At 38.3% G+C, this 12,532-nt stretch overlaps 1 protein-coding gene across 1 annotated transcript; it reads right to left on the bottom strand.

Annotated features, from left to right (window-relative positions):
- Positions 1-4,435: 4,435 nt before the first annotated feature.
- On the bottom strand, positions 4,436-12,524 carry LOC113234476. Its single transcript, XM_026469804.1, has 4 exons — positions 12,138-12,524; positions 9,960-10,143; positions 6,289-6,480; positions 4,436-4,802 (listed from the first exon to the last, which is right to left on the bottom strand). Exons 1-4 carry the CDS (start codon positions 12,319-12,321, stop codon positions 4,631-4,633), a joined length of 732 nt encoding a protein of 243 aa, XP_026325589.1. The 5' UTR covers positions 12,322-12,524; the 3' UTR covers positions 4,436-4,630.
- Positions 12,525-12,532: the final 8 nt, after the last annotated feature.

Below are 12,532 nucleotides of genomic sequence, written 5' to 3'. Positions count from 1 at the left end.
GACATTTTTTTCGTGGTTTTTGTATTAGACCCGTCGTCCATTTATTTTTAAGTCAATGCACATAACCGTAGTTTTTGTTTAATTCATAGACAAACTAGAGTCGCGGTAGGATTTATTTTTATTTTCCCGATATTTCGGAACGGTTGCACGCTCCATGGTCACAAACTAGAGTCGGCCCCAACTATCATATCCTTCGGTATCAAGTAACGTGTGAAAGTCAAAAGTGTTTGCTATTGACATTTCATTTCGAATAAAACTTCATCTCGATTGATATTAGAATTGAGGTCGAATCAAATTGTTTTGTTTTTCAGAGATATTCGAAATTTGAACCGACTTCAAAAAAGGAGGAGGTTCTCAATTCGACTGTTTTTTTTGTACGTATGTTACGCGATAACTCCGGTATTTGTGAACCGATTTTCATGATTCTTTTTTTTGTTAGAAAGAGGGTACCTCCATAGTGGTCCCATTTAATTTTGAATAAAATCATCCACCTCTAAGGGTGAACATTTATTTTTACAAATAGCGCCTAAATTTTACTTAAGGAGCAATTATTTTAATGGTTGGTTTTGCTATTCTCCAATTCGAGGCGTTTTTCTCTCTCAATATACTTTGAGTAGTGAGAACCGATTTTTATCATCTCCTATATATTTCAATAAAACTTGGCAAATAGATGTAATTCCACGTACTTTTGAGGTCGGTTTTTTAGTACTCTGTACTGAGATTATAATAAAATTGAATTTGATTATGCAATAATAACATTTTTACAGTTAAGAAATTTGTTCTAACAAAATAGTTTATCTTTACGCTGGTCGTAATTCGGGTTTTTTGAACACATAATACAGAGTTTAGATAAAAAAAAAAAATTTCAACAGACACATACTGTTTTCTCAAACACGGTTCCAGAGCAGCAGATATTTATTTATTCGGTAGTACTATTCAGAACCTGTCTTACAACATCACAGAATAATTTCTTTCAATATCAGTACAGAGTACTAAAAACACGACCTCAAAAGTTCTTGGCTACCGGAAAGTGCGCGAAACCGGATTCATCCCTTAGTTTGCCACGTTTAGAGCTGGAATATTTTCTTCAAATTTAAATGGAACCAATACCGAGGTACCCTCTTTCCAACAAAAAAAGACTCATCAAAATACAGTGCAATTGAGAACCTCCTCCTTTTTTGAAGTTGGTTAATAATAGTTAATATAGGTTAATGCATACCTATAGATATAGATGAAGGGGCCTTATATGCTTAAGGTAGTTAATTTTAAGGAAATATTATTTTTCTTACAATGAATTAACTGCATTTACAGATTTTTTGAAAAGTTAACTGGAGTTGGAAATCAAAAGACGTCCATGAAATCTTATTAATATTATCTATATATTATATTTCATGGACGTCTTTAATCGTAAGACGAAATGTTTATTGGAGATATTTTATTCGTGACCGTCAAGGCCGGCTGGTCGCCTGTGGCGTCTGGCACTGAGTGTATATTCAAGAATTGTTACCTTTGATATATTCTGAGAAATTAAAAAAAATAATTGACCTGCCATTCGGATATCAGGATGGCTGGTCGCTACTTTGTTCAGCATGAAGAGAGCACATTTTCCAGAAGTATGTATTACCAATAATTGCTACCGATTTGCTACTTTCACGAATTAAAGGTATGCGCTTATCTACTAAAACTTATAAACGATTGAAAATTTTAAGAAGTGCCAACGCCTGTCCTTTATGTTGTGGCAATAGAGCACTAAAAACTTTTGCTTTTTTATATTTAATCAGGCACACTCAGTGCCAGATGCCACAGGCGACCAGCCGTCCTGACGGTCACTTTTATTCTTATCGCAGATTCTATCGTTTAGTACCTACAATAAAATTGTAAGTCTTTATTTTTACATTTTATTTGATTCGATTGCCAGCTCCGGTACCTAAACTTACAAAAAGTGTGCATGTGTTGTATATTCATTTCCGGTTTTCAGAGGCAACGTGCAAGATTTAATTCGGAACACGGTATGCGAAGGTAGAAACTCATACTTGCAGAGCCGAAGTGGACAAGAAGACGAAGCTGTAGAAGAAAATGACAACTAAATTCATTACTATATTAGAAAGGTTTACGTAAATAACTAAATGTAAACAAACCGTAATGAAGTATTTTAAGAGGCCATTATCTGGTTACTTATTGTAAAATTATAATAAACTTTTTGTAGATGGTAATTTGTAGAAGGTACTAAACAACATTCCGAACTACCTATTTAAAATAGAACTAAATAGAATGTGTTGATTTACAATATTGCGAAACTGAACCCAAATCCTCTAAATTCCTATTTTTTATTTAAATGCGGTAAACACCGACTCGCAATCACCTGATCCTGCTTAATCCAAAGGTCGTCTTACACGGTACATAGAATTTATAGCACAGCCGGAGGAACCGAGAAAGTATTGCTACCTTTCCTTCTCGAACGCAGCGCTCGCGCCTACAAACGAGCGCACTCGTTAAAGGTGGATAGTCTCTCACGAAATGCCACGTGGTTTAGTATGTAAACAAGAGTTAGTGCAAAAAAGAACCGCTACCAGGTTCACCAGAACCTGCACAACCATCAAGTGCAAGTGCGTAACTATTCTTATGGCATGAGGTGAAACGTTTCGGAGGAGATTACGAGTATCGAAGAATTGCGCGCAAAAATCGTCTCTGCTTTCAAAATTCTGAAGCCAAATGTGGAAAGTTGAAATGGAACTCACGAGCCACCTGCCACCAGCTGTGGAGCTAGGTACTTCTAGCAATTGTTTCATGTAATCTAAAGTTGTTAAGTACCAAATCTAAGTTACAATAAAACTTTGTTCAGTCAACTTTTCTAATTAATGTAAATTAAATATAAATTATAACAATACAGGTACATAATCATAATTAAAAATAGGTTATAAATTACGTATCGCTCGATGAAGCGGGTGGCGGAGTCACTCACGCGGTGCATACGATTTAGGGACAATTTTGCAAAATTTTACACTTAAAATACAATTAGCCGGAATATTAACCAGAATACTTTTTTTAATATTTTTAGATGATTTAGTATTATTTCTATTATTAATTTCTTAAATATGGCGGAAAGCAAATCATATGCAACCATAACACGTATCACAGCATTCATACGTTAAATCTAGCCATAGATATAGAAAAAAAAGGGGACATATGTAATGACGTTATGTAAGATCGGGTTCATCAGTAGTGATCTCATTTACAAAAAAAAATTCAGCCGAATTAACTATTTCTTAAATTTTTTTTTGAAATCTGTTAACAAAATTAAACGTCAGCTACAAAATATGTCCATTGCATTTATCAACTGCAGCAATGCACAGCCCTGCACTTACACAAATGGCAAATATGGCCCTACTGGTAAGCGGAAAGAGTGAGTGCAATATCGCTGTCCCATTCCTATAATTTCTGACCGAGTGTGCAGCGAGAAAATAATCATGCTACAGTGGACGGACAACGTTCTTCTCAAAGTATGAGCTAGAGATGACACAGTCACGACAAATAGTTGTGATATGGGAACAGGCCAGACGCGACAGTCGCCCAACGATAAATAAAACGTTACGACATAAAGGAAACGCGCCCTGAGTTGGTTAGCCACGCCTCCCGCGTGTATTCTTTGACTGTCGCACAGAGTTATGACTATTTAGAGCGACCTATTTAAATATTTTTATTTTTATACATACAATAAAAGTAAAATCTGATAAATTATTAAAAGTCATCACACGTTGTTGTTATGTTAATAATACAGTCCCGCGAGGTTATTAGTATTTTACTAATAACCCTGTAGAACAAAATTTTTATAAGAGAAAATAAATAAAATTTCTTCATTTATGTGCTATTTTTATTTAAACTATATCATAATTTTGAAGGAGTATATTTTTAACGACATAGTACTGTACTGTGAAACTTTTGACAGCCTTGCCGTTTGGACTACTGTTTCTTCCAATTATCTGTCACACTAGGCAGTGTTGCCATCTGGGTTTTCTACTAACACTTCTGGAAACAGTTTTCTACTAATTATCTGTCAAACTTTTGGCAGTGGTGGTGCCGTTTGGACTACTGTTTCTACAAACTATATATTGATAAGACGCTCCCTTACCGCGAGCATTCGCCTGTAATGTAACATACTAAATTCTATTTAGAACAAGTGCCTTCCAGTGCGAGCGAGTGTCTTTGAGTGCCTGTGAGTGCCTGCGAGCGCGTGTGAATGCCTGCGAGTGCGTGTGAGCACCTGTGAGTACGTGTGAGTGCCACTCGCACGCCCTCTCAAGCACTCGCATGCATCTAAGTAAAGACTTGAAAACATTTCCACTAACATCTAGTGGAACCGCAGCCTTACAAGCTAAACGTATAGTTACATTACAGGCGAATGCTCCCGGTGAAGAAGCGACCGAATGTTACAAATTGTATCATTACAGGTTGCGCATTGCAACACTCGGTTCTCCTCCTTCACGGATTTAATGCTCGAATTTGGACTGTTACATTGAAAGCGAATTCTCCCCATGAAGGAGCGCCCATAAATCATTAATAGATACGGTTTAACCGGCAACACAGAGCCAAAAAGACAAAAAAGCCTGTTTTTCACCAAGTCTTTACACTCTTACGTACTCTGAATAAAAGTATCCACATTAATAGGATCCCTTGCCAATTTCAAAGCTTGCAATCTTCTGTGTGGGTCCACGATCCAGTCGTAGCCTCTGCTTCGCGGGATGGCCAGCTTGCAAATCAACCATCTTATTAGTTCCAGCTTGTTCACTAAGTGCTTGAGTTTGCTGGAAAGGATATAGAAAAATATAGGGCATGAGTAAAAGGTCGTAAGGTCGACATGCACTACACGATTTGCCAACGAATGTTGCACGATGTTAGAAATAAAAAATTAACTTTTTTTATATAATAACTGAGTCGAACAGTTGCAGTACCAATCAGACCTTGAAATCGCAAAGATCTGAGGGGCACTGCCACTGCGCCAGTCACCCTGAGACATAAGTTGACAAGTCCCATGTGCCTGTAATTTCACAAGCACCCTTACCCTTCGAAACAGGAACGGGGTAATGCTGCTACTGCTTGGCGGCAGAAATAGATAAGGTGGCAGTACTTCCCTGGACGAACTCTTTCACAAGGAGCTCTACTGCTACAGCATAAATTGCTGCTATAAATTAGATTATCTGAGAAAACGATATCCTACGACTCCCGCACGAACTACTCTCAAATCGTGAAAAGAGGGCAACAAACTTTAAGGATGGCCCCGGTGGCAGAAATAACAACGCTACTCCACTGCACCCATACCCATAAAAACCGGAATGCTAACACTACTGCTTGGCGGCGGAAATAGATAAAGTGGCTATTGATTAATTCTTTGTTGTATAGTCTATAGAAAACTTAATAACAATAATTAATAACGCGCACACACTCACATCGCCGCTCTAGGGTAACCCTGTATCGCGGCTGCCGTGCACACACATAGACAACCACAAATGACACCTAATTTTACGAGAAATAAATGTAGGCCATACAAATATTTCTACTAGTTACGAAGGCAGTTATATACCTACATCGAGTTCATAACCAGAAATAGAGACGAAATGTCATTCAATTTGTTTGAAAACTATTGTGCCAAATGTTTACGGTGACAACTGCGCTGTTTAACTTGAGCTTTGCTATAATGGACGAAAATTGAAAAATTATTTATTTAATATTTAATTACCGATGAAATGTTCCGTTTGTTTTGTAAGCAGATGTTTTGCTGTTTTGCCCCACATCACCGAATGGAACACCCCCCAATTGTTAGAAATATAATAATAATAATAACGCACACACTCGACATGCCCCGCACTAAGGAAACCCTGTGTCGCGGGTGCCATGGACACACACATAGACAACCACAAATTACATCCAAACTCACGACAGAAATAAATGTAGGCCATACAAATATTTGTCCCGGCCCGGGAATCGAACCTGGGACCTCTGCGTGGCAGTCCAGCATGGTAACCGTTCGGCCACTGAGGCAGTTAATATTATTATTTATATATTATTATCTTTATTAATAAAATACAAAATATTTTTGTAATATACGAAGACGTACACACAGGTCAGTTGTTGGCGCTGTACTATTTCAGCTTTCTAATTTGTGATATCAGCGCAAACGAAACTTGATATTTAAAAGTGATATAAGGCCCATTTGCCTGATGAGTTGCCAAGGATAGATGGCCCTTATTTCGTCTCTATTTCTGGTTATATACTCGATGGTTATATACTTACACATAAACTGGTCCAGAATCCTCTATCTCTTTCCCACTGGCATTCTCTCTCATATCCCTTAGCTCTCCAAGAAGCAAGTCCCATTTCTGCCTTAGAGCGAACAATTCTTGTTCTTTTACTTTTAAAACATTATCAACTTGCTGAAGAGCAGCTTCTACTGTATTGTATTCTGATAGATGGTAAAGAATTTTTCTGTAAATAAATAAATATATCCTTTAATGTTCATGCAGTCAGACTGAAATGCACATCCCATTACTGTTCATGATAGTAAATCCTTAGCTATCTTTAAAATAAGAGTCAAGTAGCACTATTTATACTCTGTTCCATCCATTTTATACATATTATAATATGAAATATGTATTTATCTAAATATTTATATAGTCTGTAGTAAGTTCATATTTTAGCTTTTGTTTTTTTAATTATTGTGTTTGTTTTGTTGTGCACGTATTATTATTATTATTAGGGTGGCTTCATTTGGGCCCTATGCGGCCCCTCATCACTGATCTATTGTGATCACCACTAATTACAGTTCAGAGCCAAGGCCAACAGCATTAAGTAATTGAAGGATTTTCCTGGCTCCAACAGTTTTTATATCCTCTGGAGGTGGCGTGTGCCTACCCAGTACGGAACTTCTTAAGCCCATTAGAGGGCAGCACTGAGTGAGGAGATGCACAGGAGTTTCATCCGCCTCGTGGCAGAATCTACATTCTCTGTGTTCTCTCTGCCCAATATTTGACATGTGCTTGTTCAAGACACGATGCCCAGTTAGTAGTTGTGCATGTAAGCCCGTTATTGTAATTATTGTGCCCATTGACTTACAAATAAATGGACGACGGGTCTAATACAAAAACCACGAAAAAATGTCACAAGTCAACCTATTTAAACGTAGAGACATGTAAAGGAATATGAAAAAGCTAAGACGTTGAATTTAAATTGTAATGTCATCGCAGTACTGTCTAATTTTGCTTGCTTCGCTGTCAGTCGAACAAACTAAGACTAAAGCGTGAATGACGCTCTGTATACGATTTGAACGCCCTATAAGTTCGGACACTTTTTAGCGCGGACCCGACGTCCATATAATTGTAAGTCAGTGATTGTGCCCTATATTTTGGTCTGCAGGAAGAAATTTCTTTTAGAAATAAGCAGTACCGTTTGTTTGTGTTTTCTGTTGTACTAAATGTGATTTGTGTTTTCCTGTGCAATAAATAATTTAAAAAAAATTGTAATTAAATCTATTGCCGGGATGTTTTATCACCACGACACTCATTTTTTTAATTTTGTGAAATCACTCCACTAGTTTGTTATAATTATTATACGAAGATCGAACACTTGAAAAAAATGTCACGGATGGCGCTATACCGAGCCCGCTAGTTCATTCCGTGGCTTAGTGTATAGCACGGTTTGCTAGAAGACGCTGGTTTGGTTTGGTTTTATAAGTGTTCCAATATTATTTGACCCTCAAAGGTATGATCTGTAGTGCGTTCCACGTAAGTTCAAGCTATCAAAATACCGTTGAAGTTACTTAGTCGTTCGATCGAAGTCCTATCCAAAATGGGTATTCTCGTATCACTTGAACGAACGTTGTTATGAGCAGAATCAAAACGTAACGACTAATGAACGACATCTTGGATTGTGCAATTTGACATTTGACTTTTGAAAAAACTGTCAAAATTTTAGCAGAATACGTATGACTTGTCTTTACGACATTTGGATCGAACTACTTTAAAATTGGACTCGTAAACGTTTATTGTCGCACGTGAATAACTGCCTCCGTGGCCGAACGGTTACCAAGCCGGACTGCCACGCAGAGGTCCCAGGTGCGATTCCCGGGCCGGGAGAAATGTTTGTATGGCTTACATTTATTTCTCTCGTGAGTTTGGGTGTAATTTGTGGTTGTCTATGTGTGTGTCCATGGCACCCGCGACACAGGGTTTCCCTAGTGCGGGGCTATGTTGAGTGTATGCGTTATTTATTATTTATTTATTATGAATACGAAAAAGCAGTACAACGACTAAATCGCTACGATATCGTAACGGTTTCATTACGTGAATAACCCCCTGTGATCTAATATGCACCGTCAATGCGCCAGTCCCTTTGAAACATAACTTGACAAGTGCCATGTGTTTGTAATTTCACCAGTACTCTTATCCTTCAAAACTGGAACGCAGTAACGCTCATATTACTGCTTGGCGCCAGAAATAGATAAGGTGGCAATACCTCACTGGGCGAACTCTTTCACAAAAAGCTCTACTACTACTACAGACCTCTACGAAGACCACTCTACTACTACTACAGACCTCTACCCAATATAAATATGAAAGAACACAAACAGATCCAAACAGAATCCTCCATAGATTGAAGGAGTTTGGGATCAACAGCCTGACTTGACTTATTATTATTTTGGATAACTATTTTAAACTCTGGCCTCCCCCACGGCCTTAAAGATTAATTTTTAAATGAAAGACGTCCAGATCACTTTCACTTTGAAAAGAGAAGTTTGCCCAGCGGTCAAATTAGGCGACCAACAACTCCCCCACAACTACTCCGTTAAGTAGCTAGGAATGCATCTGGATCGTAGGCTGACCTGGAGGAATCATATCCGAGAGAAAAGAGACGAAGTCAACATCCGATATCGCGTACTATACTGGCTGCTTAAAAGGAACAGTGTGCTGTCTCTTGACAATAAGCTTCTCATATATAAGACTGTCCTTAAACCAGTATGGACTTACGGCATTCAGATTTGTGGTGCCGCATGCAATTCAAATATCGCACTAATACAAAGAGCTGAAGATTCCATCCTCAAGCAGATTTCTGATAAGTCCTGGTTCATTCGAAACTCGGAAGTCTATCACTACCTAAAAATCAACCAGTAAAGGAAGAAATTCGATCTTACTCCATTAAGTACAAAAAGCGACTACATCACCACCCTAACCTGCTGGCAGGGCAACTGACTATCCCTGACTCAATGAGACGTCTTAAGAGGCGCAGAATCTTAGAACTGGATGATGATGCAATTGGATTCCTCCTGCTAGGGAGGTAACTCTACACGCCAGTAATCACGCAACACATCTGCTCACAGTCATAAAAAAAAGAATGAAAGAAGTTTGCTTCAGCTGTAAGCACAAGTCCGGTCGTGTATGGAGTACTGCTGCCACTTATGGGATGGCTCTGCTAAATACCAACTGGCCAGCTTGGATTCGAGCGACAACCGTGTCAAGAGGCTTACAGGTGACAGTCGGAATAAGTAGAGACGAAGCTGCAGGGTTCAAGCACCGTCGTATTGTTACTTGCTTAGCGGTAATCTACAGGGTATATCACGGAGATTATGCAATGGAATTGCATAATTTGATTCCGCCTTTTCATCATCGGGGGATTAGATGTGGACTGGGGTTCCACGCCTATGTTCTGGATATTCCCAGGATTCGCATGATGGGTTTCGCTTCCACATTTATATAGTGAGTGGCTAGAGAGTGGTATACAGAGCCAGGGTTCGGGGCTCGTTTCATGAGCACTGGACTTTAATGAATATCAATAAGAAAGAAGTATAATTATTACCTATTTGTAATAGTACTAACCCTATTTTTAAGTGTTCAGTTGCTAGCCCTTATGGATGAATGTTCAAAATAAAAGCTATCAAAAATTAGAATTTGAATACACAAAAAATTTCTTACTCCTTTCTTTCAATCATTTCCGGATCCAAAACACTGTCAGGTGTACTAATAAGCGTCCTGACCGCGTGCGATTGAGTGACCGCTTTAACTGTTTGTTGTTCTATGACCCTCCAGGCTGCAAGGTCACCATAGTTGCTCCGGGTTGTCTGTACGTCGTGTTCAGTGGCTGCTATCTGTGGCGTACCTGTAAACAATAAATATAATTAATGAAATATTATATACTGCATGTAATATATAACAACAATAACGTGGGCTGTGGTATACACGGCGTGAGACCCAGGCTCAACTATAAGCTGAATTTAGAGCCAAACCCCTCCCCATCCTTCAGGCCGAAATGTACACCATAATTTTATTGCTTGTGCGGATTTGAACCTGAAGAGAGGCTACGTTAACAAGTATATTTGTATATGTATACACAGATAGTCAAGCCGCTCTACATGCACTAACCTCAGTCACCCAAACATCGAGGATTGTAGAGAACTGTGTGACTGTACTGAATGCTCTCGGGGAAAGGAAAATAAAGATCCTGCGCTGGGTTCCAGGTCAGTCTGACGTCAAGGGAAATGAGGCAGTAGACGAACTTCCAAAGGCTGGTGCTAGGGAAACCATTATTGGACTTAAACCCTTTATAGGGATAGCATACATTTGTATAGAAAAAAATACAGCCTGGCAAAGCTCACTCTGCTGAACAAAAGCACACACGTCTTCCGAGAAGTATAGCCACAGAGCAAAGGTCTTGAGCATTCAAAAGCCCTGATAGCTGCCTACATTGCCAAACACTGTACAGAAGCTCTGTCCTTAGACAGGAATGGCATCAGAATGCGCACTAGAGTCTTAACAGGACACTGTGGCTTAAACAAGCAGATGTCAAATATTGGGCAGAGAGAGAATAGAGAGTGTGGAGTCTGCCATGAGGCGGATGAAACCTAGTTCATCTTCTCATCCAATGCTACCCCTGATGGGCATATGAAGCTCCATACTGGGAAGGCACATGCTACAACCAGAGGACATAAAATCTGTCAGAGCCAGGAAAGTCCTTCAGTTCTTCAATGCAGACGGCATGGGAACTGTAATTAGTGGTGATCACAATAGATCAGCTGATGGTTGCAGTGATGAGGGCCTACATTAGAAGCCACCTTAATAACAAATAACATATAACAATAACAACACAGTAACATATCACAGAATAAACTAATGTACAACAGGCAGCCTTCTATGCAGCCTTAGGATAAAACTAAGGAGTTGGAACGGTGATGCAACCAAAGATGACATAAAATGTTTGCTAGACGTTATTTCATAATTATAACTAATTGTCTTATTGTTAAATACAAACGAACAAACTATGCATACACTCACATCCCCGCACTAGAGAAACCTTGTATTGCACATGCCATGGACACACACAGATACAACCACAAATTACAACTCATGAGAGAAATAAATGTAGGCTATATATATTTCTCCCGGCCTGGGAATCGAACCCAGGACCTCTGCGTGACAGTCCTGCATGATAACCGTTCGGCCACATAGGCAGTTATTATTAATTAATAAATATAGCAAATCCGTTTTTAAATAGTGATATAAAAAAGTATGCATAAACAAAACGCCTAGAATACAGGTACGCAGTTACTTTATACATGTAGAATAAGAATAAGTTCAAACATGCAAGTGTCCTCCGCAACAACTCCCACCCCTGTCCTGCACAGAGTTATTACTGTTTAGAGCTATCTATTTAAATGTTTTTATTGTTATAAGAAAGTATAATCTTATTAAGTATTAAAAGTTATGGAACAAACGTTATTGTTTATGATGTTAGTAATACATTCATGCAAGATTATATAGATAAGATACTAACAAATTATTTTCATTTCTTACTGGACCAATAAATATACTTAAAATGATTGTAAGACTGTCTCTCTCTAAATACATAAGAACATACAAATTTGCAGTGCCCTACAGGGTCCATAATGCGCTGTTAACTTACTTTAACCCATTTCTATCCGTAATATGATGTTAAGAGATGAATTATCATTAAAAATTCTTTTTATAGATCATTTGTATCTTAGTTTTCAGAAAATTTGTACTTATAATGTAACCTCCAAAAGCAAGAACTAAATCGTGTTGTTTCCATTAATATTAGTTATATTTATGATGAAAGATGATATAAACAATACTCACGAGATATTGGATCAGCTCGAAGTAGCCGTAATTTGGATGTAAATAGCGTTAGATCACGAATCTTTTTCGCAACTCCATCTTCGAAGGTGTCACCTATTTTAGTGGCGATTAGATAATTTGAAACTTTCCGCAACTCTTCCTCGAAGTTATGGCAAACATCTTTCAGCGCTTTAAAACCCGACATTTCGTTATATTTACGAAAATCTTTACAAAAACAATGTCTGTTTTTGTATTCAAAGAATTGTCCGTTATTTGCAGTGTTGCCAGGGCTATAAGATGATGTAAAAACAACTACCAAACAGGTTTATGATGCGAATGGATGGAAGGGTTTTAGCAGGACGTCTCAGAAGGACTTAAATTGACCAGATCAGTGATGTCCTCAAAAAATCTGGGAT

The sequence above is a fragment of the Hyposmocoma kahamanoa genome, unplaced genomic scaffold (genome assembly GCF_003589595.1).
Source record: "Hyposmocoma kahamanoa isolate Upper Pololo Valley unplaced genomic scaffold, ASM358959v1 84, whole genome shotgun sequence".
Classification (NCBI taxonomy): domain Eukaryota; kingdom Metazoa; phylum Arthropoda; class Insecta; order Lepidoptera; family Cosmopterigidae; genus Hyposmocoma; species Hyposmocoma kahamanoa.
The sequence above is the reverse complement of the archived record's forward strand: the minus strand, read 5'-3'. Positions and strand labels throughout refer to the sequence as shown.